This window comes from Chroicocephalus ridibundus, chromosome 5 (assembly GCF_963924245.1).
Source record: "Chroicocephalus ridibundus chromosome 5, bChrRid1.1, whole genome shotgun sequence".
Classification (NCBI taxonomy): Eukaryota; Metazoa; Chordata; class Aves; order Charadriiformes; family Laridae; genus Chroicocephalus; species Chroicocephalus ridibundus.
Genome location: NC_086288.1, coordinates 33,854,037 through 33,880,236, shown reverse-complemented (window position 1 = coordinate 33,880,236; position 26,200 = coordinate 33,854,037). Strand labels below are relative to the sequence as shown.

Genomic DNA, 26,200 nt, shown 5'->3' with positions numbered 1-26,200 from the left:
AGTGCTTAAACAACATGCCTAGTTCTTTTCCAAGTGCTTTGCCCAAGGCCATATGGATAAAGGCAGGTGTTTTTTTTTCTGCTTGGTTGCTCTCCCCACAAACAGCATTTTTTCCTGAGTGAGGTATTACTCCTCTGTACTGACAAGCTCTTTTTTGAGCTGGGGCTCTGGATTCTCACCTTAACTATGATGGAACTCTCCTGCCACCCTGGTACACTATTACTTACAGAATCCTGTTCCCCTCACCTTTCCGGTTTTCTTCCGACAGGTCACGAGCGTCCTCAGCAAAGTACCAATTCAACATTTCTATGGTGAAGCTGACTGAAACAAAGGAATAGCCATACACACACACCCTTCCCAAAATACAGGGAACTACTGAGAAAGGAATTATCATAAGTGCTAGACTCATATCTGGAAGAAACCACCCCTTCCAGAGGAAACATCATGGGAGGTCAGCTCCACACAACTCCATAAAGGTGTATGGCATGAGATTTCTAATAAATGGAAGAAATAGGCAGGGGACAACGACACACAGCACCTTTTAAAAATATTTTTACAGAAACTAAAATACGAGTACATTTAATTGCTTCCTTGGGCAAATTCTTCAGAGAGGTCTGTGTCAGGAAAGAAAAACGCCCACACTTTTCTCTCTTGTCAGACAGCTTTCATGAAACACTGAAAGGAGGAAACCACCTATTTTCCAACTTAATTCTGGCACTCTCCTTCTTACCTCCCTCCCTGCCTTGTGTCTTTGTATATTATGGGAAGCACATCAAGCTGAAGGTGTTTGTCAGCATTCATATACAATATAAAATATGCACACTGGTAACAAGTATCAGCTGCAACTCTCCATCCCAAGGCATTCTGCCTTTATGCAGTGCTTCATTAACAGATTAATGATCTCAAAAGCAGCAAAGAAAGGGTCTGGGAAAGCTACCCAGAAAGCCTTTTATTGTCTGGTACTATAACAAGAGATGAAGCAGTTGCTCACAAAATCCTTTCTTCCCTTACCTGTAAGTAGTCTACACGTCCCAAGGCTGCTAAAAACAAGACCATTCCTGGTTTGAGAATGAAGGTGCGTGGAATGATGGCATTTGTTGGCAAAACTAGCTTTACTTCTTTCTCTGTCAGGAGATTTAAAACCTACAAAATAAATTGTACTGTCACAATTCACTCCAGATGTTTCAATGGGGATGATTAAATTAATATTGGTATTATATCGCTAGAGGAAAAAGATCAAGTAGAGCAGTGTGAAAAACGTCTAACAGAACAGTTCAATTCTGGTCCACACAGTAAGTGAGGAGGCAGGGATGTCACCCACCTCCATAGCAATGCAGGGTCCATAGCAAAGTAAAACAGCTGCCAGCAGCCTGTTGGACCAAGGATTTGGGAATCCTGGGTCTGGCTGGAACAAGCTCAAGCAAGATTTACTATGCTTTAGCATGAGTGCAGCCATGTGTCATGAACTGCAGACCACCTTCAGCTATAACATTTGAGTTATTCCACTTGGAAAGTAACACAAAGTGCCAAACCAAAACTAACAGCAAAGCTAGTCTCAAATATCTCACTGAGAGAGACGTGCTGGGTCGGACCGTGAAACCACTCAATCTGCAGGATGACCAGCCTGCCCCACAGTGTTGATCTCTACCCTGGGCACAGCAAAACAAGCTCTCCCATCTGTGAGGGCTCCCAAATGCTCCTGCTGCTTGTATTCCTCTCCTCCCCGCTTCCCTTCCATCTCCTGCCCTAACTGGCTCATCTGTCTAGGTGCTAACTTGTTTCAGTAAAATGATCCACCCCAAAGACTAATGAAAAGCCAGCAACTTAACTAGCAGTGCTGCAGCCAAAGCAGTCCAGTCGCTTCCTGAAGAAGCACTGTTCAAACCCAGCTACGGAACAATGTGCAGGCACCGAAGTTCAGGAAGCAGTGCCTTGAAGGAAAAAACTAGTCTCCAGATTGATGGTGTCTCTTTCCTAAACACAGGGAACTGACAGGGGAAATGTTTCCAACTGTGCTACCCCCACGCATGCCACAGCCATGCAAATACCAGTTTGTAGCAGTCTGGCTATAAGGATTAACCTCAATTCAGCATTAAAAGACCAAACTAACAAGGGTTGTGGTGCCGCCAGAGACCCAAATGCTCTTCCTATGTTCACAAGCAGACAATCTTTTTTGAAAGTCAGGGCAGCCTTCAACACCAATTCTAAAAGATGATGAGGCTTTGCCCTGCTAGTGTGTTTGGAAACGCGTAACGCAAAACCTCAGAGTTATCAGTAATCATTTTCCTTGCTTTCCAGAAGTTCGGCTTTGGAAGGAGTCCTGAGGATGCAGCTAAAAACAAACCTCCAAGGAGTAAGGATAAAAATGTAATTCCATCATATGCTAACAGCCACTTTCCCTCCCTCTTCTTCCAAACTAAAAACCAACACACAAACCTGCTTGTAATTAGAAATCTCCCCTGCCAAAATCTGTCACGTAGACCAACTGCTTGTCCTCCAGCCAGATTGAACACTGACTGCAGAAACAAAATTTGATCTGAAACTTGGCATGTAGCTCTCCAAAGGCACAGCAAGGATAATCAAAATTAGAAACGGCGGCAGGTATTTCTGGATGTAGGAAAGCCCACTTATTTCCACATTTATTCAACTTCAGAAGAGAGGAAGAACATATCCAATCTCCAGTTGTTACCAAACCAGGTCTCTAAGCTAATGACTGTCTTTACAGTGGACACTAACCAGCTATCAGATATGGCAAACCAATAGTTTTCTAGTGTTTATGAAAGAAGCACCAACACTTGAGCTGTGCAGTCTCAGTACAGTTCTTGTGCTTCCTTCTTTTCAGAACTTTCCTATCTCCTTACACTTTTTAACTTTCACAAAAAGACGACCTCCAGCTCTGCATAGATATCAAAGTGATCAAAAATCAAAACACTACTTTTTTTGGATGTGTGCACTAATCAACACCAACTTCAGAGCCACCGCTCTACTGAAAGACTGAGGTAGGCCTGACGTATTGGAGCTATTAACAGGAACACTGCAGATCCTGTTAGCTTCAGAAGAATACTTTCTCAAAGATTTGGTTCAGTCACGCAACACTGGTTATCCTCCCAAGCTCCATCTTTTCCAGTAGGCTGGTAGAGATAAAAAAGTGCAGCTTTCATTGGGTGATGCTGGTATAAACTTGCTTACGGCACTCTCTCTTACTTCCCTTCATTTAGATGTTAAGAAAATTTGATGATGCAGTCATACAATTCCTTTGCAAAGATCACAGTATGCACTAATCAGAAATGCAACAGCGTTAAAACAATGAACGCTTCACAAGTAAATACAAACCACATTTTAACACAATTGCCTAAACCAAAAGAATCCTTACCCCAGGACTGCAGCAGAAACACTCTCCCACATGCACAGCTAAGGCAGAACAGTCCTCCCAAACCCTGTCCATCCCAAAACACAGCACCACAGGGTACCTACACAGTTTTCCTTTACAATCCCTGGAGTATCAAAACACCAGCGAGCATCCTTCACTTCGTTGTATGTGAACTCCTCCCTTTCCTCATTCTTCTTAGGGGAATGTCTGGGATCTTCGTCTATGCTGTAGGAGAGCATGTCAGGGTCAAAGTCAACCACAGGGCTAGACTTCTGCTGTTGAAATGTTCTTCCAACTCTTCCTGGATTAAAATGAAAGGTTTGCTGGTAATTAATTTATTAACGTGCCTTTCCTTCAGTTGGACATCTGTCCCTTTTTTTGCTTAAAAGAGACACACATTGGTAATATAAAGGTGATAAAGACGCTACGTGGGTAGAAATTTATGCATTCATAAGCCAAGATGCTAAGAAATCCCTTCTATAATTCTTGCTTAGCACTCCTCAAACGCCAAAACCTTAGCAGGGACCAGATCACAGACAGTCTATTATTTCCATTTTACAGTAAAGCCCTTTTTTCAGTGCCTTAGACTGTCAAACGCGGAACTTTTGAAAATCAGAGCTATCTTCCAGCACCTCCCTCTCTTGGATACTTACTAAAATGATGTACAACCACTGTGGCCTGCAGCCAAAATGTGATTTTTTTAAAAATGAAACTTGTTTTCTTTCTTTGGGAACGAGAGATTACCTATTAATGCAATATCATTGTAAACTGCTAAGCTATTTGAACTAGGTTAGCAAATGCTGATGGGAGGTGCACTGCAATGCTACTACAACAGCTAAAAAAAAGTACTCAAAAGAAATACTGATGAAGTTACTTATGAAGGAGCTAGAGGTCTTGCACCCGTTACTCAGGGAACAAGAACTGGTCAAAATAACTCAAACACAAGTTTGGAATTTTTTTATTGCTACTACAGATAGTGTGTTCTTCCCATCATTAAACGGAAATGAGTTCTTTCAGAGTGGGAAGAAATTGCTTGCCAAAACTAGCTGGATTGTACAGCAAATTAAGGACTTAACAGTCCTTTGTGTAATACAGTATTTTCATCAGGGCAGAGGGACGACACCTTTACTGAGGCAATACTCACCCACTAAGTAACCTTGCTTTTTAAGTCGATCAAGGTACTTTTTTTCTTCACTGCTTAGCTGATCTTCTGTTTTTGCTGCCTCCTCTTTCAGCCTCTCCTGCCTTCGGAATATCCTGTCACATGTAGGATTAATAATTGGAAATTTCAACAGGTTCAGTGTTGTTCCTGGAAAAAAACAGAAGGTAGGTTTGGGCCTCTGACTGCCAGGCACACTTAAGCTCTGCAGAACAAGAAAAAAAATTGCTCTGCTAGAGATCTGCTCTCACCCATGGTTTGATGAAACCGGTCTCAAAGCCAAGTGGTGCCAAGACTGACTTAACAGACCCCTGGCAACTCCTACCTTCAGGCAGCTTGGTCTGGCCTGCGATTGTTTTACACGTGCTTACCAGTCCACCTCCGAGTCTCTCTTGAGGCTGGAGGACACCCCTAATTGACAGGGAGATGGCAAGGCACACAGATTGGGTACTGTCCCCGCTGCCAGGGGAGCACGCAATGCTCTGGTTTACCAGCCCCCTGTTGGGGGGGGGTAATCTCCCTATTGTTGGGAGACGCACATCATCCTCTGTGCGTGCCTCCCACCCTAAGGAAGGTGACGATTTGAAGCACGGCGCAGCACTGGAGCTCGCTGCCCACAATGGTGATGCTTCATGGTGGTGGCCACCCACTTGGCCAGGTGGACAGGTCCCCCCACCCCAGGGGTGGCAGAGGGCAGCCCTGCAGGAGGCCTAGGATTAGCTGGCCTCCGAGTGACCCGCTGCGATGGGCAGAGTGACATCCCCTGACCTGGCCAGGGGGAGACGGTGGCCCTGTCGACGACATCAGGAGCACGGGACTTGCAGTAGTCGGAGAGCAGCAGGCTGTTGAAGAGGGTGGACTTGCCGGAGTTGGTGGCGCCCAGCAGGTAGACGTCTCCGGTGCACTTCCAGGAGCGCTGCAGCCGGCTGATCAGCCCCTCCAGCCCGAAGCCCGTCTTGGCACTCACTAGCCGGACATCTACCAGCGGGGTCCCGCGCAGGCCGGCCTGGGCGCAGGCCGCCGCCAGCTGCTGCCGCAGCCGCCCCAGGTGCCCGGGGGAGTCGGCGGGCAGCAGGTCCACCTTGTTGCCCACCACCAGCAGCCCAGCGGCGGGGACGTCGGGGCCCAGCAGCCCTTGTAGCTGGGGCAGCACCGGGTCGGGCAGCTCCAGCAGGTCGAGGATGTAGAGGAGGAGCGGGCCGCGGCCGTGGCGCGGCGGGCGGCGCAGGGCGGCGCTCACCACCTCCCGGTGCTGCTCGGGCGGCAGCCGCAGCCGCAGGGCCCGGCCGTGGTGGGCCAGCAGCCAGCAGCGCTGGCAGACGGCGCCCCGCAGCCCCGCCGGGCCGGCCGGGCCCTCCGACAGGCTCCGGTACTTCTCCGCCGGGACGAAACCCGGCGCCGCACCGTCTCGGCACTGCAGCTCGGCCCCGCAGCCCGAGCAGCTCACGCCGCTCGGTGGCACCGAGGGGTCGGGCCGCCCCACCGCCGCCACCGGGGGCCGCTCCCGCCGCTCCCTCCGTTCCCTGCCCGTCTTCCGGCGGGGCACCGCTGCTGCTGCCGCTATCGCCGCCTCGCTCAGCTCCGGCTCGTACTCGGGGAAGACAAACCGCTCCTCCTCGCCGCCAGCTGCCGCCCCGCGCCGCAGCACCGGGACCCAGGGCCGGGCCAGCCGGGCCAGGAGCGCCGGGGCCAGGCGGAGCATGGCGGGGCCGGTGCCGCCGGGGCGGGCTGCAGGGGGACGGGGCGGGCGCGCTGCGCATGCGCGTCCGGTCCCTTCGCGCGCGGTGCCTCCTGGGAGACGGCGCGCGCAGCCGTTCCGTCGCGTCTGCCGTTGTCGCCGCTGTCGCTCTGCTCGGGCAGCCCCGCCGCCGAGCCCCGCTCCTCTCTCGGCCGCTGAGCCCCGCCGTCCGCCCCGTTTCCCTCCCGGCCGCCGCCCGCCGCTCTTCCCGCCGCCATCATGTACGACGCGGACGAAGGTGAGGGAACCGTGCCCCGGTTCGGCCGGGCGAGGCGGGCTGGGCCCGCGCAGGCCCCGTGGGGGCGGGGGACGCTGCGGGAGCGGTGGGGTCTCGCCGCAGGGTCCTGCGGGCGAGCAGGGGCGGGATGGGGTGGCGGAGGGTCCCTCAGGCCGCCGTGTGGGCCCCCCCCCAGCAGGACGCTGAGGTGAGCGGGGCCTGGCTGAAATGTTATGCTTCCCCGGCAGATATGCAATATGACGAAGATGATGACGAGATCACGCCCGACTTGTGGCAAGAAGCCTGCTGGATCGTTATTAGGTGACTTTTTAAAACTCGCTGTTCTTAATGCTTGGGCACACGTGCTCTTGGTCCCTTTGCGAGCAGCGTGTCAGAGCTGCAGGCTGGGGTGTGCCGAATTGTGCAGTGGGGTACGCTGTTTTGAATGAAGTAAGAAGTGATTTTGATTCTGTGTCAGGCACATGATTTTGCCCGTTCCTCTCACCGCTGATGCTGGCAGTACGAAATCAGTACTTGGCTGTTTCACTGTGTTGGTGTTTTTCTAGCAAGACGTGAATGTCCGGGGCCTGCAGCTTCTTGTGACTGTTAAGGAGCACGATGCTGGGTGAAATTGAGAAAAAAGTGTTTCTGTCGCTAATTATGTCATTCATAAAACGTACATGACTGGTGTCTTAGAGCAAAGAGAATGATAAATCTGTAGGGATGGTCCCATAGGCACCCTGGGTGTAGAGCAGAGATGAGAAACTTTGAAGGCAGAAGGATGTCCTTTCTTTTGCAGCCCAGTGATGAGTGCTACCTTTCTTTTCAGTCAGGTGAGAGGTAACTGAGGCAAGTCATTCAGCTAAGGCTGCACCTCACTCCGTATGAGGAGACACTTTTTTACTGTGAGGGTGACCGAACACTGGCACAGGTTGCCTAGAAAGGATATGGAGTCTCCATCCTTGATGGTATTCAGAAACCATCTGGAGATGGTCTTGGGCAGTCAGCTCTGGGTGACCATGGTTGAGCCGTGTGATAGGACAAGATGACCTCCAGAGGTCCCTTCAGCCTCAACTGCTCTGTGATACAGGCTGCCCTTTCCCTTCCCCTTGTGCGGTAGCAGGCTGTGCTGGCAAAACTCACTGTGGCAACAGCATGATGGCCAAGGGTGTGTTCCTCTTCTTGGGGAAGCCTGAGGTTATTGGTAAGCAGGTAGTTCTTACTGGTTTTGTCTGGAGATTTTGGCAGTGGTGGAGCAGAAGCTGAGGTAGTGTGGATGCCCTGGCTGGCTTCAGTAATGTGAATTAGAGGAGCTTGCGGCAAGAGTTCATACAACAGACATGTTTGGGTCATCCCATTAAAAAGTTAGGATGTTGGGCTTTGAATTTAACTTATGTAGCAGACGTGTTTAGGTCATCCCATTAAAAGTTAGGATGTGGGGCTTCAAATTTAGGCTTTGATTTTTACACTTAGTTTGTGCTGGGCTGAAGCTAGGTAACACGAGGGCTAGGGGAAATCCAGGGAAGGAGTGAAGCTGGGAATCTCTGTTGCTGGAACAGAGGGGATCTAAGCTAAGAAAAGTTCTGAGAACTGTTACCTTGACTTAGGAGCACGCACACAGTTTACTGCAGCTTGCAAAATTAGTTAAAGCAAAGTGATTTACGTGCATTGTTGAAAACTTTAGCTGAAGCCACTTCTACTGAGGTTAAAGTCATGTTGCCTTTCTAATTTAAGGTAAACTGTGCATACAGTCATGGCTTAGCCAAGAGGTGGCAGCAAGTCTGTCACTTTGTAGCATCTGTAGCTTCAAACACTGAGAGAGAATTCTTTAGCATTTTTTGACATCTATGTTCGAAACTCATGCCTCGAGAACAGTGAATGTGTTTGATTCTGTACTGTATTTCATGGCTTTTGAAGCTTGTTGATGTATAAAGTACGTGATTTAAATTAAGATATCTTGTTCGTTAATGCATTCTTTTTTTTCCTTTTTTTTTAGTTCCTATTTTGATGAAAAGGGTTTAGTCAGGCAACAGTTGGATTCTTTTGATGAATTTATTCAGATGTCTGTGCAGAGAATTGTTGAAGATGCTCCACCAATTGATTTACAAGCTGAAGCCCAGCATGCCACAGGAGAAGTGGAAGAGCCGGTAAGTGGAGACCGCCAGCAGAGGCGATGTGTTCTAACAATGCAAATGGTTTTAAGTGTGTTTTATTCAAGCCCCATCTCAAGAGATGGAAATACATCTGAATTGTGACACTGCTCATGCAGTCAACAGGACAGAAGTATGAACTCTTTGGAGTCTGTGATGTACATGGCCAAGTTTCCAGATAGTTAGGTGTATGGCTGAGAAACATGTGCAAGAGCTTTGTTATCTGTGGAACTGAACTTCCCTCCCCTATCAAATTACTTTGTCCTGCTGGTTAAGTTGTTGGTTGAGTTGAGACATGACCAAGAACAGTTGGCTGCTGCAGCTCATGTTGTCAGTTTTTGTATGAAACTGCACTGACAGCGATGTAGTAGAGCAAGTCAGGTAACCAAATGCAAACTGTTCTGGTGGGATTTTAATTTTCAGTAGCTTTACCACAGCAAGAAGAGTTTATGGCTCGGAAGTTCTTTGTTAGCTTTCTTCGGCTGGAGTTATGCCCAGGTTTTCCAAGGGTGCCATTGCGCATCATCTTCCATTGGCACCATGTTGCAAAGGAGAACAAGTTATCTAAGGTCTGCACTTCTACAATGAGTGTGCACCTTCTACAGTGGCTGGGGTGCTTTCATCCGTGTCCCTCATGTGGTGTGTTCTCAGTTCCATAAGTGCAAACAGTGATGATCCCTTCCCCTGCTGTCAGTCACTACCTTGCCGCTTCCTTGTAGAGATTTAAAGGAATTTTAGGATACCTGAGCATTGCATTTGTTACATGTTTTGACTGTTCCTTTACGTTTCTTTGCAGGCAAACAATTGTGCTGTAGAGAGAATAACTGGGATTTCTTTTAATTTCTTTGTTAGGCAAACAGTTCATAAACATTTATGTCACTGTAATGTTTCTTCTGTTATTCTGTGTGTATTATTGCTGAAATCTCTAGCTACAGTTCTGTATTGCTGTATATGCTGTATGTGGTTAAAGTTCAGATCGCAAGCATGGTCTGTGCTGGGCACCTTTTTGTCCAAAAGCTGGTATTTTACTTTCTCAAATCAGAGAGGTTAGTTTCTTTTTCTTACTTATCAATTAAATTTTTTAGGAATAGGTCTAGATCTGAGAAAAAGGAAACTTGCTTTTTGCTTCAGAGTCACTTGCAGGCAACCTCTTGCCTCATTTGAAGATACTGGATTAATTTAAGGAGACTGAGTGAGAATTTTTTTGACCTACAAGATGTTTGCCAACAAGGTTCTGCCACGTACTTTTGTAGGGAGCTTTTGTGCTTTTTAAAAATCGTATTGTTTTCAGTTCTCTTCTGATAATTCAAGTCTTACTTTCTTTAGTGATCCTATAGAATCATCCTAGGAACTGGTTTTACCCAGCTTGCCATGTTTTCAGTTATTGATAATGGTTATCCTTCTCCAGTAGCAGTTTTGGTTAGTAATAATTAAGAAAGAATATCTTGAATATGGAAGGCTAGTTATTAGTATATCTTACGGATAAAGCAGCAACGAAACTGCGTGTCTGAAAGCTGTGTTTTTTTGATAAATTGATGCAATAATCTGTTTAATCTCTAGAGGAAACAAAACCACCTAGCAGAGATGTTAAAAAGGTGGTTTCCGTGGCTCTGTGTAAGACAAAATGTACGGGACGGATAATTTTCACCTTGTCCTTTAATAGTGAGTCTAGAGAAAGGACTGAATATGAAGACTTTGAAAAAATGTTTTAGAAAGGCTAAAACCACTTGCTACATAAACCATAAACTGACTTTTTTTTCCTCTGCATTAGAGCTTGCTCTTGCTTATGGCTAAGATACGCTAAAATGCCTGCATGGAATTAAAGTTTTGTTTTAGTAATAGGTATTCTCAGCTGGCTTCTAGGCAGATATGTTAGTTGGGGTGGCAGCACTGTAGTTCTTTATTTGTGTTAGCTTCTGTTCTGCTAAAAGGCACGGTGGAAAATAGCTACTTGAAGAAAAGGTTGTAAAGCATCAAGTCTGTCCACTTGTTTATGTGCAGGTCTGATGATTTGCTTATATTTCTCTCCCTCCCTGGATTTTGGCCTGTGAAGGAACGCTTTGTGAGTAGAGGCCCTCCCTCTACCAGATACACAAACACACTTTGATAAGAGTATCGTTTTAAAACTGAGAATTGTTCTGTTGCTGAATGATATCCGTCCTTTCATGCCTGTGGTTTCACTGTAACACGTGAAAGGATTTCTGTGGAACTAAAACAAAGTTATTAAATTTAATGTTTTATGCATGGGAGCAAAAGTTTACAAAAACTCACACCTTTTTTGATACGTTGACTATCTCATTGTATGTGGTTGAAGCAGATTCACCTTTTTGCATCATAAACCTAACAATTTTACCTAAAGTTACATAAACAATAAATACCTAAATAGACATAGTAAGGCATATTCTATTTGTTAATATATTCACTGACTTGGCAGATTTGGAGTTTGTCAGCTATTTTATAGGAAGACCTATTTGGGTGCTTTATTCTTCTTTTACCAATGGTTTTGACCCTTCAGTTTCCTCTGTTGGCTTATTTATTTATTTATTATTGAGGTGTTTAGAAAATATTGAAAGTTCTTGAGTGTTTTTTTTGATGTAGTCATCTGAAGAGGGATTGTTTCCATATCTTGAGCTGAGGACAGGCGGCAGCATTGGGTATTAAGCTCTAGGGCTGCTCTTGAACAACCAAAGTGGATGTTTCTGCCACTACAGGTAAATGTTGTCTTCGTCTTGTTTTCTAGCCCCGGTACCTGTTGAAGTTTGAACAAATCTATCTCTCCAAACCTACACATTGGGAAAGAGATGGAGCACCCTCGCCTATGATGCCCAATGAAGCCAGACTGAGAAACCTTACGTAAGAGCAAACGCTGTAGTGGATGAACACAAGGAAGGACTGGCTCTGCATTATTAATTGATAATATTTTTCAATTTATTAGTGCCTTGAAAATGTAATAATTACTGCTCTATTTATATTTCAATATCTATTGTTAAATCCAGATGATGACTTGTTAATAATGCTTAATACTACCAGTGAGTGCTTGAATAACTACATTCATTATCCTTCTGTACAGTCTGGAGCAGTAACTGGCAGGTTACACAACGGTGTTTTTATTCCCTAGGTATTCAGCCCCCTTGTATGTGGATATAACTAAAACAGTTATTAAAGAAGGGGAGGATCAGTTACAGACACAGCATCAGAAAACTTTTATAGGAAAAATTCCTATTATGTTACGTTCAACATACTGTTTATTGAACGGCTTAACTGACCGTGATCTTTGTGAACTGAATGAATGCCCGCTCGATCCTGGTGGCTACTTTATCATTAATGGATCAGAAAAGGTAAGGGATTATATCTTCCACAGACATCTTTACAGACGCTGAAAGTTCTATTACTTGTGTCGGTATGTTTTGCCAGAAACATAAGCACTTTTATTCCAGCGTATCAGTTACTGTGGGTGCTCGTGAACTTGTAGAAAGATGGGGTTTTAGTCCTCTGTTAGGACTTTCTTGAGCCACCTTTTCTTCTTCTCTGAGGCACATTTCCCTTTTTCCATTACATAAACTGTTTTGCATTGAATGCCACCTAAGTACTCTACATGCTTTCCTTTCCCTTTTCAACATCACAGAGCAGTATGCGCTCTAAAATGAGGTACTTCTTCACTTGAAGTGTTCTCCAGTTTGTTCACAGCTGTATAGATGCATTTTATTATACTAATAGGTTCTTCTGTCCATTGCTGTGAATTCAGCTTTAGCAAATCATATTTTCTCCATGCTTGTGCCTCACCAATGAAACTGCCAGTTTTTTGTAACTGACACCTGGGCAAACGCAGCAAAACAGCTAGAATTGTATTTTTCTTCTTGGGGAAAAAAAAAATAATCTGGCTTTGACTGTTGGAGCTGGCATTTAAACTTAAATGCCTGTGTAATGCATTGGCCTTGGAAACTAGATAGTGAAAGGCGTTCTTTATCGGTGTTGTGCCTAAAGCTAACAGAAATGTCTCGGCACAGCTAGCAGATGCTGTAAGTACATCATAGTCTTTTGTTTTGGTTGTTCTATCTTAATTAGGTCTATGCTTTGCTTAATGCCGTATTTTTAAAATATAGAGTATAATCCATCTGCATTTGGCAAATTAAAGTTAAGGCACCTGAAGGAATCGTAGAAACACAGTGTGCTTGTTGCTTTCAGCATGCCCTTTTGTCAGTTGTTTACTAGTGTTCTTGTTTCTAACACAGGTTCTTATTGCTCAAGAGAAAATGGCTACAAACACAGTGTATGTGTTTGCAAAGAAAGATTCAAAATATGCCTACACAGGAGAGTGTAGATCTTGTCTGGAAAATTCCTCTCGACCAACGAGTACTATATGGGTTAGCATGCTGGCCAGAGGTGGGCAGGTATGCCTAAGCAGTAATAACCCCTGCCCTGGGGCTTTCGTTAACATTACATTGTTTTAGTAGTTTTGTTACTGTCCTGTCTCTTCATGTCATTTACACTTTTGGGATTTTGAGAAGAAATTGTTTCTAAGTTAGGAAGAAGGTAAAATTAAATCAAAATGTATTCTGTTTGTTATAGATTTTGACTGTCTCTGGGACAAATAACATGAGGATTGAAATGAAGACTCAATTTGTGGCAGGTTGTAGGTGAAGGCTAAAAAAAATCATTTTAGAATTACTGTAAATGAGTTTTTAGAAAATCCAAACAGTTTCCTTTTTTTTTTTTTTGACAAAGGATAAGAATAAGAGCAGGGAGCCTGATTTTGCTGACGGCCAAGCTAGTGTTTGGATGTGTTTTGCAGACCACATATTAATTCATATTTAACATCTAATTGTGCTGTCTGTGAGAGGGAATAAGTGCTGCTCATAACTTCTAAAGCATAAGGTGTCAGTACTCGTTTACTATTGCACTGATGTTTGGAAATTCCCAAACATGTTCAAAGAGTAACTTTAATGGAAGCCTTATGCTGCTCTCACTCCTGATGGCTGGAGCACTCTTGAGTGGTGGTCCCTCTGCATCCCACAATGTTTGTTTCTTTCTGGGAGGGGGGACCAGCTACTTGAATAATTGTGAGAATGGAGAGTCTTACACAGTGAAAAGCTGGACTTAAGCTGCCAGAAGGAAAGCTGAAGGTGGATAGGATTATTGCCCTTTGCAAATACACAAGGGGAGACAAAGGATGCATACGTGTCAGCCAAAGCCTTCCAAGTTTTTGCAGATTTAAAGTTAGAAATGCTTTTAAAATAAAAAAAGTCACTGCTGGAGTAAGGTTTCAGAATAGCTCCTTAGTTGGCCTGCTGAGAAGTCATGGTTTCCCATAGTGCTTGAATAAATGTATTTATGCTGTATCATCCAAATCCAGAGAGATATTTTTATTTAAAGGCAAGATCATTTAAGACTAATGTATGTTTCCCCCCATGTTTTCAGGGTGCGAAGAAGAGTGCTATTGGTCAGCGCATTGTAGCAACTTTGCCGTATATCAAACAAGAAGTCCCCATCATAATTGTCTTTCGTGCACTAGGCTTTGTGTCTGACAGGGACATTTTAGAGCACATCATATATGATTTTGAAGATCCAGAAATGATGGAAATGGTAATATATGTTAAATAAGTTATTTCCTGGCATGACACTCTGTGATGTGTACCTGTGGCTAATCATCATTCAAAATATTGTTCATTTTCCAATTGTAATTTATTACTTTATTATTTTTGTGGGTTGTCTATTAGAAATGTCAAAAGTTCTCTGCCTAAACCTATTCTAATGAGTGAAGAATTCTATTTAAGTGAACCTGTTCTAATTAAGTGAAGAAACTACGACAGAGATTGTAAAGAGTTAATATGTATTTGGAAAGGTAGGGTCTTATCCTGCTGCAGTTGACCTTAATTGTAAAATCCCAGTTTATACTGGAAGCAGCAACAGGCGTAGAATGTGCTTGAATGATAACTATTTTCTGAAGCCTAAACTATTTTTGTGTACTTGCCGCATGCTTCATTAGTGTTTTCTGCTGCTCTTGAAAGAGCTACTATAATAAAGCCAGAAAGAACTGTATCAGTAACTAGTAGTTCCTGAAAAGAGTCATCAGCAAACTACTGTGTAGTTTCCTTCAACCAAAGGCACTGGTTTTGCTCTGTTTTGTGCATTAGGTCAAACCTTCTCTGGATGAAGCGTTTGTCATTCAGGAGCAAAATGTGGCTCTAAACTTCATTGGATCAAGAGGTGCAAAGCCAGGTGTCACCAAAGAAAAGAGAATCAAGTACGCTAAAGAAGTCTTGCAGAAAGAAATGCTCCCGCATGTTGGTGTCAGTGACTTCTGTGAAACAAAAAAGGCCTATTTTCTAGGGTATGTTAGTATTTTCTGTCACACGTCTGCAAATGGACCTGGAATACAGTTTTATTCACGTATATCTGTATAATTGGAAGAATGCACTGAATGGAAGTTTGTTTTTAACCTCAGTCTTCTGGATACTCAGTGATAAACTTTAGAGTGCTGGTGTATTTTCATAACTGAGAAAATGCCAGTGTTGATAAAATAGGAAAAAAAAAGGGAAACAAAACAAGCCCTTCAGTACATTCTGAATCTTAAGTTAGAGGTGATGACAGTGATAAATGACTGTTTTTGACAATTCGTTGCACAGACAACAGATAGAGGTTGATAATTAATGCGTAGATAACCACTGATAAGCTGTTTGTAATGTAATCCCACTCTTTCAAACTAGTACATCCTCTTGATCCCTGCTTATTAGTACGCAGATGAACTATAGCATCAGGAGACTTATCATTTTACACCTGATTCCATGTGTTTAAACATAGCCCATATTACAATATAGGACAGACATGTAGCAGAAGACGCATTGCCATCATGATGTAAATATTAAGTTCTCTCTAGTTATCTGAACTTTCAGTGGGTCATTCACCTCTAACGTCGTACATGCTGAAGAGGTCTGTTTTAGGATAGTAGTATCCTAAAGATCTAGAATGGAAAGCCTCTGGGAAACAGTTCATTGATTTATCTGTGAAAGCGTGTTGTCTTTGTTTTGAACGTCTGCTGTCAGTTTAAAATACAAACTATCTTATTTGCCTAGGTATATGGTTCATAGATTGTTGCTGGCAGCACTGGGAAGAAGAGAGCTTGATGACAGAGATCATTATGGCAACAAAAGACTGGATCTTGCTGGGCCACTGTTGGCTTTCCTGTTCAGAGGGTAACTATAATCTGTACATTTTCTTTGGAGAGAATTAATGGTAGAGGCATTGTGAAATCAGTGCTTCTAGATCTACTCTGCTCTACCAAGTTGTGTCTGATAACCAATCTTGGGCAACACAGCCTGTATCTCATGAGTTTTTCATGGAATGGGTAAGTTTCCTCTAATAGTAGGTGGCTAGCATCAGCTTTTTTTGAAGCGTATTTTGTGCATGTTCACAAACAGGTTAATTTGTTTTGGTCGTGTCTGCATCCCGCCCACCCCACTCCCCCCCCAGTTACAAATTACTTGTTTCTGTGACATTTTTTTCTAAATAGTGCTGGGTAGGCTGAATTGCTACAGTATACTGTTTAATCATCTTTCTTGGCATTTTCTTCTACAGAATGTTTAAGAATTTGCTGAAGGAAGTGAGAATATATGCACAAAAGTTTATTGACAGAGGGAAAGATTTCAACTTGGAACTGGCAATTAAAACAAGAATTATTTCAGATGGTTTGAAGTATTCATTGGCAACTGGAAACTGGGGTGACCAGAAGAAAGCTCATCAGGCCAGAGCAGGAGTATCTCAGGTACCATAGCTGAATAAGGCATGGTAGCATTTGTCAGGTTTACATAAGAGTAAAATTATGTGATGGAAGAGTTTAACGTTGCTTGGCAGCCTTGCATGTTGTGTGTTGAATAGAACCATTTTTAAAAGGAAGTGTCCATAGCTGAAACAGATGAAGATCCAAATAGTAGAGTCTGGTTTGGGGTTGGAGGTTTTTTTTTGTTGTTTGTTTTTTTTGTTTTAGCTATTGTATTCACTGCTAAACAGTTGGTGTAACTCTTATAAAGACTTTTTGTATTAGAGCATATGCTCGTGTGTCTGGTCAAGTCCTAGTCCCAGGGAATCTTTAGGGCCGATGGATTTCTTTAATTACTTCCAGCGTTTCAGAGGTCATTAAAGAAACTTGAGTGACAACTTGTAATGTAGCAGTTACATATTCCACAGCTAATGATGAGGAGGACTGACTTTATTAGCCCAGAGCAGTGCTTAGTTAAGCTTGTTTCTCATAAAGGCGGAAACAGGAAAGAGGTGACAATTTTTAAATGCCAGCACATTTTCTTGTCTGGAGCGCTGTTGAGATCATAATGTGGGGAAAGCAAAGTTAGGAAAGGGATGAAGATGGTAACTGTCCCTGGATGGTGCGTTGTTGGTGTGTGTGTATATGGGCTTGTTTGCTTTTTAACTAAACTCATGCTTCAGGTTGTAATGTTAAATTTTCTTAAATTTTTGAGAATCCTTGAAAAGACTCTGAACATAATGTAAATGCTGATCTGCTCTTAATAACTAGGTCGTCTTAGTTTTTCAAACTATGTTTGAAAAGATCTCTGTGTCATTGTACTGGCAAACCCTCCTGGTGAAAATGCAACTTAAAATGTATTTTCACAATCATCACTTATTCTAGTTACTTGATCGGAGTAAGATATACTATAAAGAACAGATTTTAAGGGTAAACTTAGTCTGAGATTAATGGAGGTGAACTAAAAAGTGTAGCTAACAAATATCCAGAGCTATTTTAGTTCTTTTGAAGTACATAATTTCTAGAGGGCCTTGATCCTTTGCTCTAATATATCATGATGTCTGTCAACAACACACTTAAGAAGCTTTGACTAACTGAATTCCTTACTATGTGCAGGTGTTAAACCGTCTGACTTTTGCATCTACACTTTCCCATCTGAGACGTCTGAATTCTCCAATTGGTAGAGATGGTAAACTAGCAAAGCCCAGGCAGCTGCACAATACACTGTGGGGAATGGTTTGCCCTGCTGAGACTCCAGAGGTAATGAAAGTAATGTTTATGTCAGCTTTTACTCATGGCTGACTACTTTTATCTGCCATTGGTTTTCTATCCGTGGCACTTGTGATGATCACTTGCACTTTTTTTGAAATACTGACACGAATACTTAGTTTTATAGCTAACTCTAGTTGAATGGTAGAAATGAATAAAGTAGATACCACGTTTGGTGTCCAGTTCCTTGAGGACTCAAAGTTTAAGTTCTCATATCTTCTTGGGGGAACTTGGTGATTTGGAAATGCAGCTAAACTTTGTGTTTCTACTAGGGTCATGCAGTAGGACTTGTGAAGAACTTGGCCCTCATGGCTTACATTTCTGTGGGGTCTCAGCCATCCCCCATTTTGGAATTCTTGGAAGAGTGGAGTATGGAAAACCTGGAAGAAATATCTCCAGCAGCAATAGCTGAGTATGTGCAAATGAAACTATTTAAACAGACTTAAGTTTTTTGTCCTGCACGACACTTGAAGGTTTTGGGGTTTTGGTGTTTGGGGTTTTTTTTTAATTATTTTTTTGTTTTTCCCTCTTTCTAGTGCTACCAAGATCTTTGTTAATGGCTGCTGGGTAGGAATACACAAAGATCCAGAGCAGCTCATGAATACCCTAAGGAAGCTCCGTCGTCAGATGGACATCATCGTGTCAGAGGTATAAATTTTACATCTAGATTTTGGGTGTCTTTTTAGATGAGAGAGAATAATGCCGTGACACTACTTTGCAAGCTCCAAATAGCATTATTTACAAGTCTTCTGAACATAGTTCACCTATTCACATTGCTCGAGGTTTTTTTTTTTTTTGTTTTGGGAGTTTTCTGGGGTTTGGTGTTTTTTAGGTGTTTGTTTGATGTTGTGTGTGGTTTGTTGTTTGGTTGGGGGGTTTATGTTTTTTTATTTTGTTTGTTTGGTTTTTTTTACAAAAAGAGGATCCAGTTAAAAAACATCGAAAACAGTTTCTTGAAATGCTTCTGTTTGTAGGAGTGTTAATGTTTGTTCTGTGCTGCTTGATAGCATCTGTAAGGTCTTCGCTTTAGGGAACTTTGTTATCCTATTTTGTGTTCCGTAGTTCTGATTCCAGGCTGAGACTTTGTACTCATGGGGTGCTGCTTTCTTCTCCAGGTCTCAATGATTAGAGATATTCGTGAGCGAGAAATCCGCATCTATACTGATGCAGGCAGAATTTGTCGACCCCTTTTAATTGTGGAAAAACAGAAGTTGCTGTTGAAGAAAAGGCATATTGACCAACTGAAGGAACGAGAGTATAACAATTACAGGTGAGATACGTTCCTGAAATTCAACTAACGTCTAATTTTCCACCTCCGAATTGGAGAGAGAAATGTTTAAAGCTTTGTGCAACACAAAGATGCTTTCTCTGCCTGGTAGCTTAATTCATATTTTTTTTTATCATACTGACACAGTTGTAGTAATAATAAGCCAGGGGAAGTCCTTATTCTTGTTACTGTTGAAGAGATCCATTTTAAGAGATCCGTTTTATTTGTTGAACAAGTGTTTCACATACTGGTTATTCAGTTGGCAGGATCTCGTGGCCAGTGGTGTAGTAGAGTACATTGATACACTGGAAGAAGAGACTGTGATGCTGGCAATGACTCCAGATGACTTGCAAGAGAAAGGTGTGGCATATTGCTCAACATACACGCACTGTGAGATTCACCCATCTATGATCCTGGGAGTATGTGCATCCATTATCCCTTTCCCTGATCACAACCAGGTCAGTGCGTCACTTAAGACATCCTGCTTTTAAAATTGATAGAAAACCCAGAGGGGTATGTGTAAAGAGCTTTATGTTTATACATACTGTTTTTTCCTTCTCTGTCTAGTCTCCCAGGAACACATACCAGTCTGCTATGGGTAAACAGGCTATGGGAGTTTACATTACCAACTTTCATGTCCGTATGGATACGCTGGCACATGTGTTGTATTATCCTCAGAAGCCCCTTGTAACAACACGGTCCATGGAGTACTTGCGATTTAGAGAGTTACCAGCAGGTATGTTGTCCATTAATGGTTATTAAACAAAGATACTACTGTTTTGTTTAAACTGTATCACAGATGTCATGTGTATAATACTTGAATATTTAGCAAATGTATGTAATTTAAAATAATTATAGGTTAAATGTTAACTTGTAGCTTGACACCTAGACTGCAAAAACTACATTGCTAGTGTTGCAGCTGAAACTACTTCATCTGTATAGTCTGGTAAAATCTAACTGGAAAAATGCATTCTCTGTATTGGTATTTGCTAGGTTCTTCACAAGGGGTCACTCTTGACTCTCTTTTCTACCTAAAGTTGCATTTGCTGATACCATGTGGTTTTTCTGTGTGGGACATGGAGATTTTATCTTAGAAAGGGTAGAACAGCTTCATTGTAGAGAATGGAGCTTATTTTGAATTATAAGTAATGCCTGTTTGGTATGTGTGCATTCTTTCAAAGTATTTGCTCTATGTGTTATAGGTATCAACTCGATTGTAGCCATTGCGTCATACACAGGCTATAACCAGGAAGACTCTGTCATCATGAACCGTTCTGCTGTTGACAGAGGCTTTTTCAGGTGAGACTTTGTACATTTTTTAACTGTTTGGAAGGAAAAAAAAAAGTATACTGAGTTGTCCAAAGGCTCAAAAAAAAGTCATCGTATGCTGGAAGACACCATTCTCCAAATCTTTTCAACCTGAGAAGCTTTTTTTGTTTTTTTAATGAGGGTGGAGGGAGCAGCACAGTGAAAATAGCAAATGTGTGTCTTAGCAAAACACAGTGATTAATGGTTCATCCTTTGTGTAACCTGACTTGCCGCTCTCTCTTCCCAACTCTTCCATTTTGTTTTTATTTACTATGTTTATTGTTCTTTGTATGGTGGTTAAGTGAAAAAATATTTGGATTCTTTGCTGTTATATTTTTATATAACTCTTGCCAATTATATGAACTCCTTAATGCCAATATATAGTGTTTGTAATATAGTCTTGTCTTTAGTAGCATAACAGTTGCTACCAGTGAGGATTGGGCATGTTCCTCTCCTTAGTAGGACTGCTGTTGGGACAACTGGCAACTGATGTGACTTTGGGCATTATAGTTTTTAGATGTCTGTGCTTAGCTGTACAGCTGGTCAACGCGTTTCTAGCTTTGTTCATTTTCTTTTGTCCAAGTTGAGCCCAAGAAGTCTGTGCATGGTATCTTGGATCTGCTGCCTTCCAGTGTAGAATTAAGTATGAATGAGACTACTAGACTTTTATGGCTTATGTGAAGCTTTTATAGAATCTCCTGTCTGCATGGGAGTAATTAAATGTGGATAATATTTATCTGAAAGGCTGTGGCTTTGGCGTGCTGGCAAATGAGGCAGCAAAAAAAAAAAAATCCCTAAAGCTCCAGAAAGAAGCCTTTATAAATTGAAAGTTTTCCACTGCAGCTCAGTTGTGGCACTGCGTGCAGCACTGTAAGGTAGCAGTGGAAGCCTAAAAATGCTTGCAAAATGGCAGGTATAAGGGGAAAAGTAATATGAGAATGATATGATGATGGTGATGTGAATAATCTTGAGGAATAACAACTGCTTTTGAGATGTCAAGCAGATCTGAAGGTCTCCGCAGTTCGTCAAAAATTAGCATGTTACCTATATAGGTACTTTGGCAATATCTGAAAAGTGACCATCAAAATGCCCCCTGAAACTGTTTTGTGTTTGTTTGTTGAGGTGGTTCTTGTTTTTGTTTTCCCTTCCTCAGTGATGGACAGATAACGAGACTTTAGAGGAAAGCTTGTGTGGCATATGAACATTATTTGTTTTAGTTGTCATTAATAATGGTAGCTGTAATATATGATAAAAGGATGACTATAGTGAAATTGAGATGTCCAGATGAGGAAAAACGATGCTGGTTTCACTGGAAAAGGCTTTATAACTTTGTTTCAGATCTGTGTTCTATCGCTCATACAAAGAGCAAGAGTCTAAAAAAGGTTATGACCAAGAGGAAGTTTTTGAAAAGCCTACACGTGAAACTTGCCAAGGTAAGATATAGGAGTGTATGAAGACTGAGTTTTTAAATTAATTTTTTGTGGGCAAGCTTGTTAATGTTGTTGAATTGATTCCATCTTTATTTTGGGATATATAAAATAGCAGAAATGCCTGTATTAATAGCGAAATACATCAGTTGAGATATTTGCATAAAATTATCTTTAGATGTTTCAGCAGTAGTCTGAAGTTGCAAGCAGACTTGTTGAATTTCTACAGAAAGTCAAAGTCAATATGTTGAAAAATTTGAGAGTCTACTTTTTTTTTTTTTCTTTTTCCCAAGGTATGAGACATGCAATCTATGACAAACTTGATGATGATGGTTTGATAGCACCTGGGGTTCGTGTGTCTGGGGATGATGTCATCATTGGCAAAACAGTGACACTGCCAGAAAACGAAGATGAACTGGAAAGCACTAACAGACGTTTCACAAAGAGAGACTGTAGCACTTTTTTGCGAACTAGCGAGACTGGTATTGTAGATCAGGTCATGGTAACCCTTAACCAGGAAGGATACAAGTTCTGCAAGATTAGGGTAAGCACTGACATGCGTGCTTTCTACTTTTAATCATTTTTATTCTGTATTTAAGTTACCAATTGAATGTTTTCCTATGGTTTACAGGTACGGTCTGTAAGAATCCCACAAATTGGAGATAAATTTGCCAGCAGACATGGTCAGAAAGGAACCTGTGGTATCCAGTACAGGCAAGAGGTACTGATTCCTCCCCCTTGGACTCCTTAACATTTTATCTCTGATCTTCTTAGCATTGGAACTGTGTGAGTGAGTTGTCTGTGGAATATCTACTAGGGTGTAATAGATTGACTTAAACTTAGCTAAAATATATTTAGAAAGGGACACAGCTGCTTCTTATATGGTACCTCAGTGCCTTTGAAGTGGTTTAAAAGATTTAATTTGAATCCATGGATCAGCTTTTCATAAAGCTGATACTCTGGGAAGTACTGACTGTCTGTTTCCCTGCTCTAGGATATGCCCTTCACCTGTGAAGGAATCACACCTGATATAATTATCAACCCCCATGCCATCCCTTCCCGTATGACCATTGGTCACTTGATTGAGTGCCTTCAAGGGAAGGTAAGAAGAATCTTTTATGCTGCATGTCTGAGCAATATAAATTAATTTTTTTTAATTTTATTTTCCTTTTTTCCCTTTTTGATAAAGATACTATTTCCTGGTAGGTGCTAATCCACTAAAACTCGATAGCAAAAGCAGGTTTCTTGGGGAAGACCGACAGTCCTGTAAATGTTGTCCACTAAGTCAGACTACAGTGTATTCTCTCGTCTGTTCTTATTCCAAATATTTCATGTGACCTAGAAAAAGGCGTAACAACGTTGTTGATACTGTATGGTTTTTAAAATATTAATGTACACTGTGTAGCTGATAAACAAAGCAAGATAGGGTACTTCACAGGCATGGAATCTCAAGTTTTGGCATTAAGAGTTAAAACTGTTTGAAACAGCTTAATGTTGTCTGACCAGTCCTTCAGAAATCTTACAAGCTTTTGCAAATCTCTTCTCTGTAGGTGTCTGCAAACAAGGGAGAAATTGGTGATGCTACACCTTTTAATGATGCTGTCAATGTGCAGAAGATTTCCAATCTCTTATCAGATTATGGCTATCATCTAAGAGGAAATGAGGTATAATAAAAATATGAATTAAAAAACTGTCATTTTTTTAATATACATTTGATGGATAGTAAAGCTCATGATTCAGTGATTGCATTGAATGTTTCAGGTCCTCTACAATGGCTTCACTGGTCGAAAAATCACATCACAGATCTTCATTGGTCCTACATATTATCAGCGGTTGAAGCACATGGTAGATGACAAAATCCATTCTCGTGCAAGAGGGCCAATCCAGATACTTAACAGACAGCCCATGGAAGGTAGATCTCGGTAAGGATGTTTATTAGTTTCTGTACAGTGTTTTCTTTTTCTTTGAAGTTTTTAGCCCTAAAAATTAGCTGCCTCAACTTTGCAGCTAGAACTTAGCACACCCATTTAGCAACACATTTTCATGTGTTTGGCTTAAGATGATGTATTGGGTGCAGGTGTCAAGGTTTTGGTAGCAGGAGGTGCTGCTGGGGTGGCCTCTGTGAGAAAGGACCAGGGGTCACCCTGTGTTGGATGCAGCTACTTACCACTGGCTCCAACAGATCCACCGCTGGCCAAAACTGAGCCCATCAGTGATGCTGGTGGTAACATATTTAAGAAAGGGTAAAAAATGCTGTGCAGCAGCTGAGAGAGGACTGAGAAAATGGGAGAGGAACAGCCCTGCAGACAACCCAGGTCAGAGGAGGAGGACGGGGAGGAGGTGGTCCAGGTGCTGGAGCAGAGATCTGCCTGCAGCCCATGGAGAGACCATGGTGTAGCAGGTTGTCTACCTGCAGCCCAGGGAGGACCATGGTAGAGCAGATATCCACACTGCAGCCTGTGGAAAGCCCACACTGGAGCAGGCTCCTGGCAGGAGATGTGATCTGTAGGGGACCCATGCTGCAGCAATCTGTTCCTGGAGGGTTGTACCCCATGGGAAGGGCCCATGCTGGAGCAGTTTGTGAAGGACTCTCCCATGGGAGAGACCGTGCATTGGAGCAGGGAAAAAGCGTGAGGATGAAGGAGTGACAGAGAGGAACTGTTATGCGCTGACTGCAACACCCATTCCCTCTGTGATCACAGGGAGGGGAGGAGAGTTGGGAATGAAAGAGTTAAATTGAGCCTAGGACAAAGGTAGGGGAGATGATGTTTTTAATTTTGTCTTTTTTCTCACCATCCTGCTCCATTTTTAATGGGCAATAAATTAAACTGATTTTCCCCATGCTGAGTCTTTTTTGCCAATGATGGTAATTGGTAAGCGATCTCCCTCTTTTTATCTTGACCCACGAGCTTTTCCATCTTATTTTCTCCCCCTGTCCTGTCAGCTTGGGGTGGTGAAGAGAGCTGCTTGGTGGGTATCTGGCAGCCAGCCAAGGTTAAACCCACCACAGACAAGTAGAGAATGATTTAATTGTTTACCTCATTTTACTATACGGTTGTGCCATGGCTGTTATCTGTCTGGGATCTGCTTTTGAAATGCTCAGCAGCAGTTACAAATGATTGTGTTTGCATTCTCCCTAATAGTTTTATTCTGAGGTGTTAGAGGACAATTAATGCACAGCTTTACTCTTGCCTTGTAATACTGCTGTTGTGTTTCTGCTAAGTTGCTTGTTCCACCAAGAAGAACTGATGTATTTTGCCAATGGACTCAAAAGTTGATGTTTTCTCCTTTTTTCTTTTCCTTTTTTCAGTGATGGTGGCCTTCGTTTTGGAGAAATGGAACGAGATTGCCAGATTGCTCATGGAGCAGCCCAGTTCTTGAGAGAAAGATTGTTTGAAGCTTCAGACCCGTACCAAGTCCATGTCTGTAACCTCTGTGGCATCATGGCGATTGCAAACACAAGGACTCACACCTATGAATGCCGGGGATGCCGTAATAAAACTCAGGTACGTCTGGTTTTCATCAGCCACTGTTTCTCTTTGTGGGTAAGAGGAAATGCTACTCGGGTGAACAGGACGATAGGGAAGTAAATATTTAAAGAAGCACCAGAGCAATTGCTATTTTAGTTTAATAACTGTTATAAGTGTTTATAGTGCTCTAGTTAATTTGGATGTTTCCTTATTAATTTTACAGTGTTGGCTTGTCGCTTGGCAGGAAATGCTGTTCAAGTATTTTGCAGTGCAGTGTTTTCATAGGCTTTAAAAGTAAACGTTTGAGAGCTTATTTTTAGAAGTAAAACGCAGAATCACAGGAATTTAGAGCCATTGTCCTTGTGACTGTCCCCATGAAGATATTTATGGTTTCAGAGCTGGGTCCCCAAGGGAGGTCTTTTGTGTTGCACTTTTTTTTTTTTTTAATAAAAAAGCTCTATAGTGTGTGCTTGCTTACAGAACTATGTCAAAGGAGAGTGTCAGCAGAGATAAAAATAAGTTGCCTTAAACAGGCTTGTTCTTGTGCTAGGGACTGACTGCTGCAACTCTAACAATGGCATTGGGGTTACTGAAGAGCTGTGTGCTGGAAATCTTAACTGCATTTACTGCATATCAGGCACACTTTACTATGCACATGTTCCCTTGTTAAATGGCTCTTGTTTAAGATCAAATCACTTGGCTGCAGGTTTTATCATTGATATTGTCTTTGAGATAGCTGCTGTGTAGCTTCTACAGACAGCCTGGCCTTCCCTCTTGCTTTGTTACTGTCTGTGAGCAATTCTTGTTAAATGCTTTCATGAATAACTTCAGATTCACTTTTGAGCAAGTTATTTGTGTAGAGGGTCGTGGAAGCTGATGCTTTCAGAGTGCTTATCACAAGCCTTTTGAAATCTCTTTCCAGATATCTTTGGTTCGGATGCCCTATGCCTGCAAACTCCTCTTCCAAGAACTGATGTCTATGAGTATTGCACCTCGTATGATGAGTGTGTAGCCCTTTTTTTTTTTAAAAAAAAAAAAAAAAGATGAGACTGAAGTGCTCAAGTTTTGT

At 42.4% G+C, this 26,200-nt stretch overlaps 2 protein-coding genes across 3 annotated transcripts in view; one reads left to right on the top strand and one right to left on the bottom strand.

Moving 5' to 3' along the window:
- NOA1 (nitric oxide associated 1) overlaps nt 1-6,409 on the bottom strand; it is a 10,775-nt gene extending 4,366 nt beyond the window's left edge. Inside the window, exons 1-4 of one of the 2 annotated variants that reach the window (XR_010071416.1) lie at nt 5,298-6,409; nt 4,515-4,679; nt 3,475-3,671; nt 1,012-1,143 (exon numbers count right to left, since the gene is read on the bottom strand). Coding sequence is in view for 1 of the 2 variants with exons in the window: in XM_063337285.1 (XP_063193355.1) it covers nt 1,012-1,143; nt 3,475-3,671; nt 4,515-4,679; nt 5,298-6,231 (1,428 nt within the window). In the remaining variant the exon portion in view is untranslated. The remainder of the gene's footprint in view (nt 1-1,011; nt 1,144-3,474; nt 3,672-4,514; nt 4,680-5,297) is intronic. The other variant, XM_063337285.1, reaches the window with a different exon arrangement.
- On the top strand, nt 6,365-26,200 carry POLR2B (RNA polymerase II subunit B). Its single transcript, XM_063337283.1, has 25 exons — nt 6,365-6,505; nt 6,733-6,805; nt 8,481-8,631; nt 11,375-11,487; nt 11,753-11,972; nt 12,867-13,025; nt 14,053-14,217; nt 14,769-14,965; nt 15,708-15,827; nt 16,210-16,396; nt 17,507-17,650; nt 17,932-18,071; nt 18,196-18,307; nt 18,775-18,929; nt 19,186-19,384; nt 19,494-19,662; nt 20,129-20,225; nt 21,573-21,667; nt 21,955-22,205; nt 22,293-22,382; nt 22,656-22,763; nt 23,212-23,325; nt 23,423-23,583; nt 24,972-25,167; nt 26,054-26,200. Exons 1-25 carry the CDS (start codon nt 6,487-6,489, stop codon nt 26,141-26,143), a joined length of 3,525 nt encoding a protein of 1,174 aa, XP_063193353.1. The 5' UTR covers nt 6,365-6,486; the 3' UTR covers nt 26,144-26,200.

What these genes read in the sequence shown, in the direction of transcription:
- POLR2B (XM_063337283.1), top strand. An exon ending in TGCTGGCCAGAGGTGGGCAG is followed by an intron (nt 13,026 to 14,052) that starts GTATGCCTAAGC and finishes CCATGTTTTCAG; the next exon opens with GGTGCGAAGAAGAGTGCTAT. An exon ending in CCCATGGAAGGTAGATCTCG is followed by an intron (nt 23,584 to 24,971) that starts GTAAGGATGTTT and finishes TCCTTTTTTCAG; the next exon opens with TGATGGTGGCCTTCGTTTTG.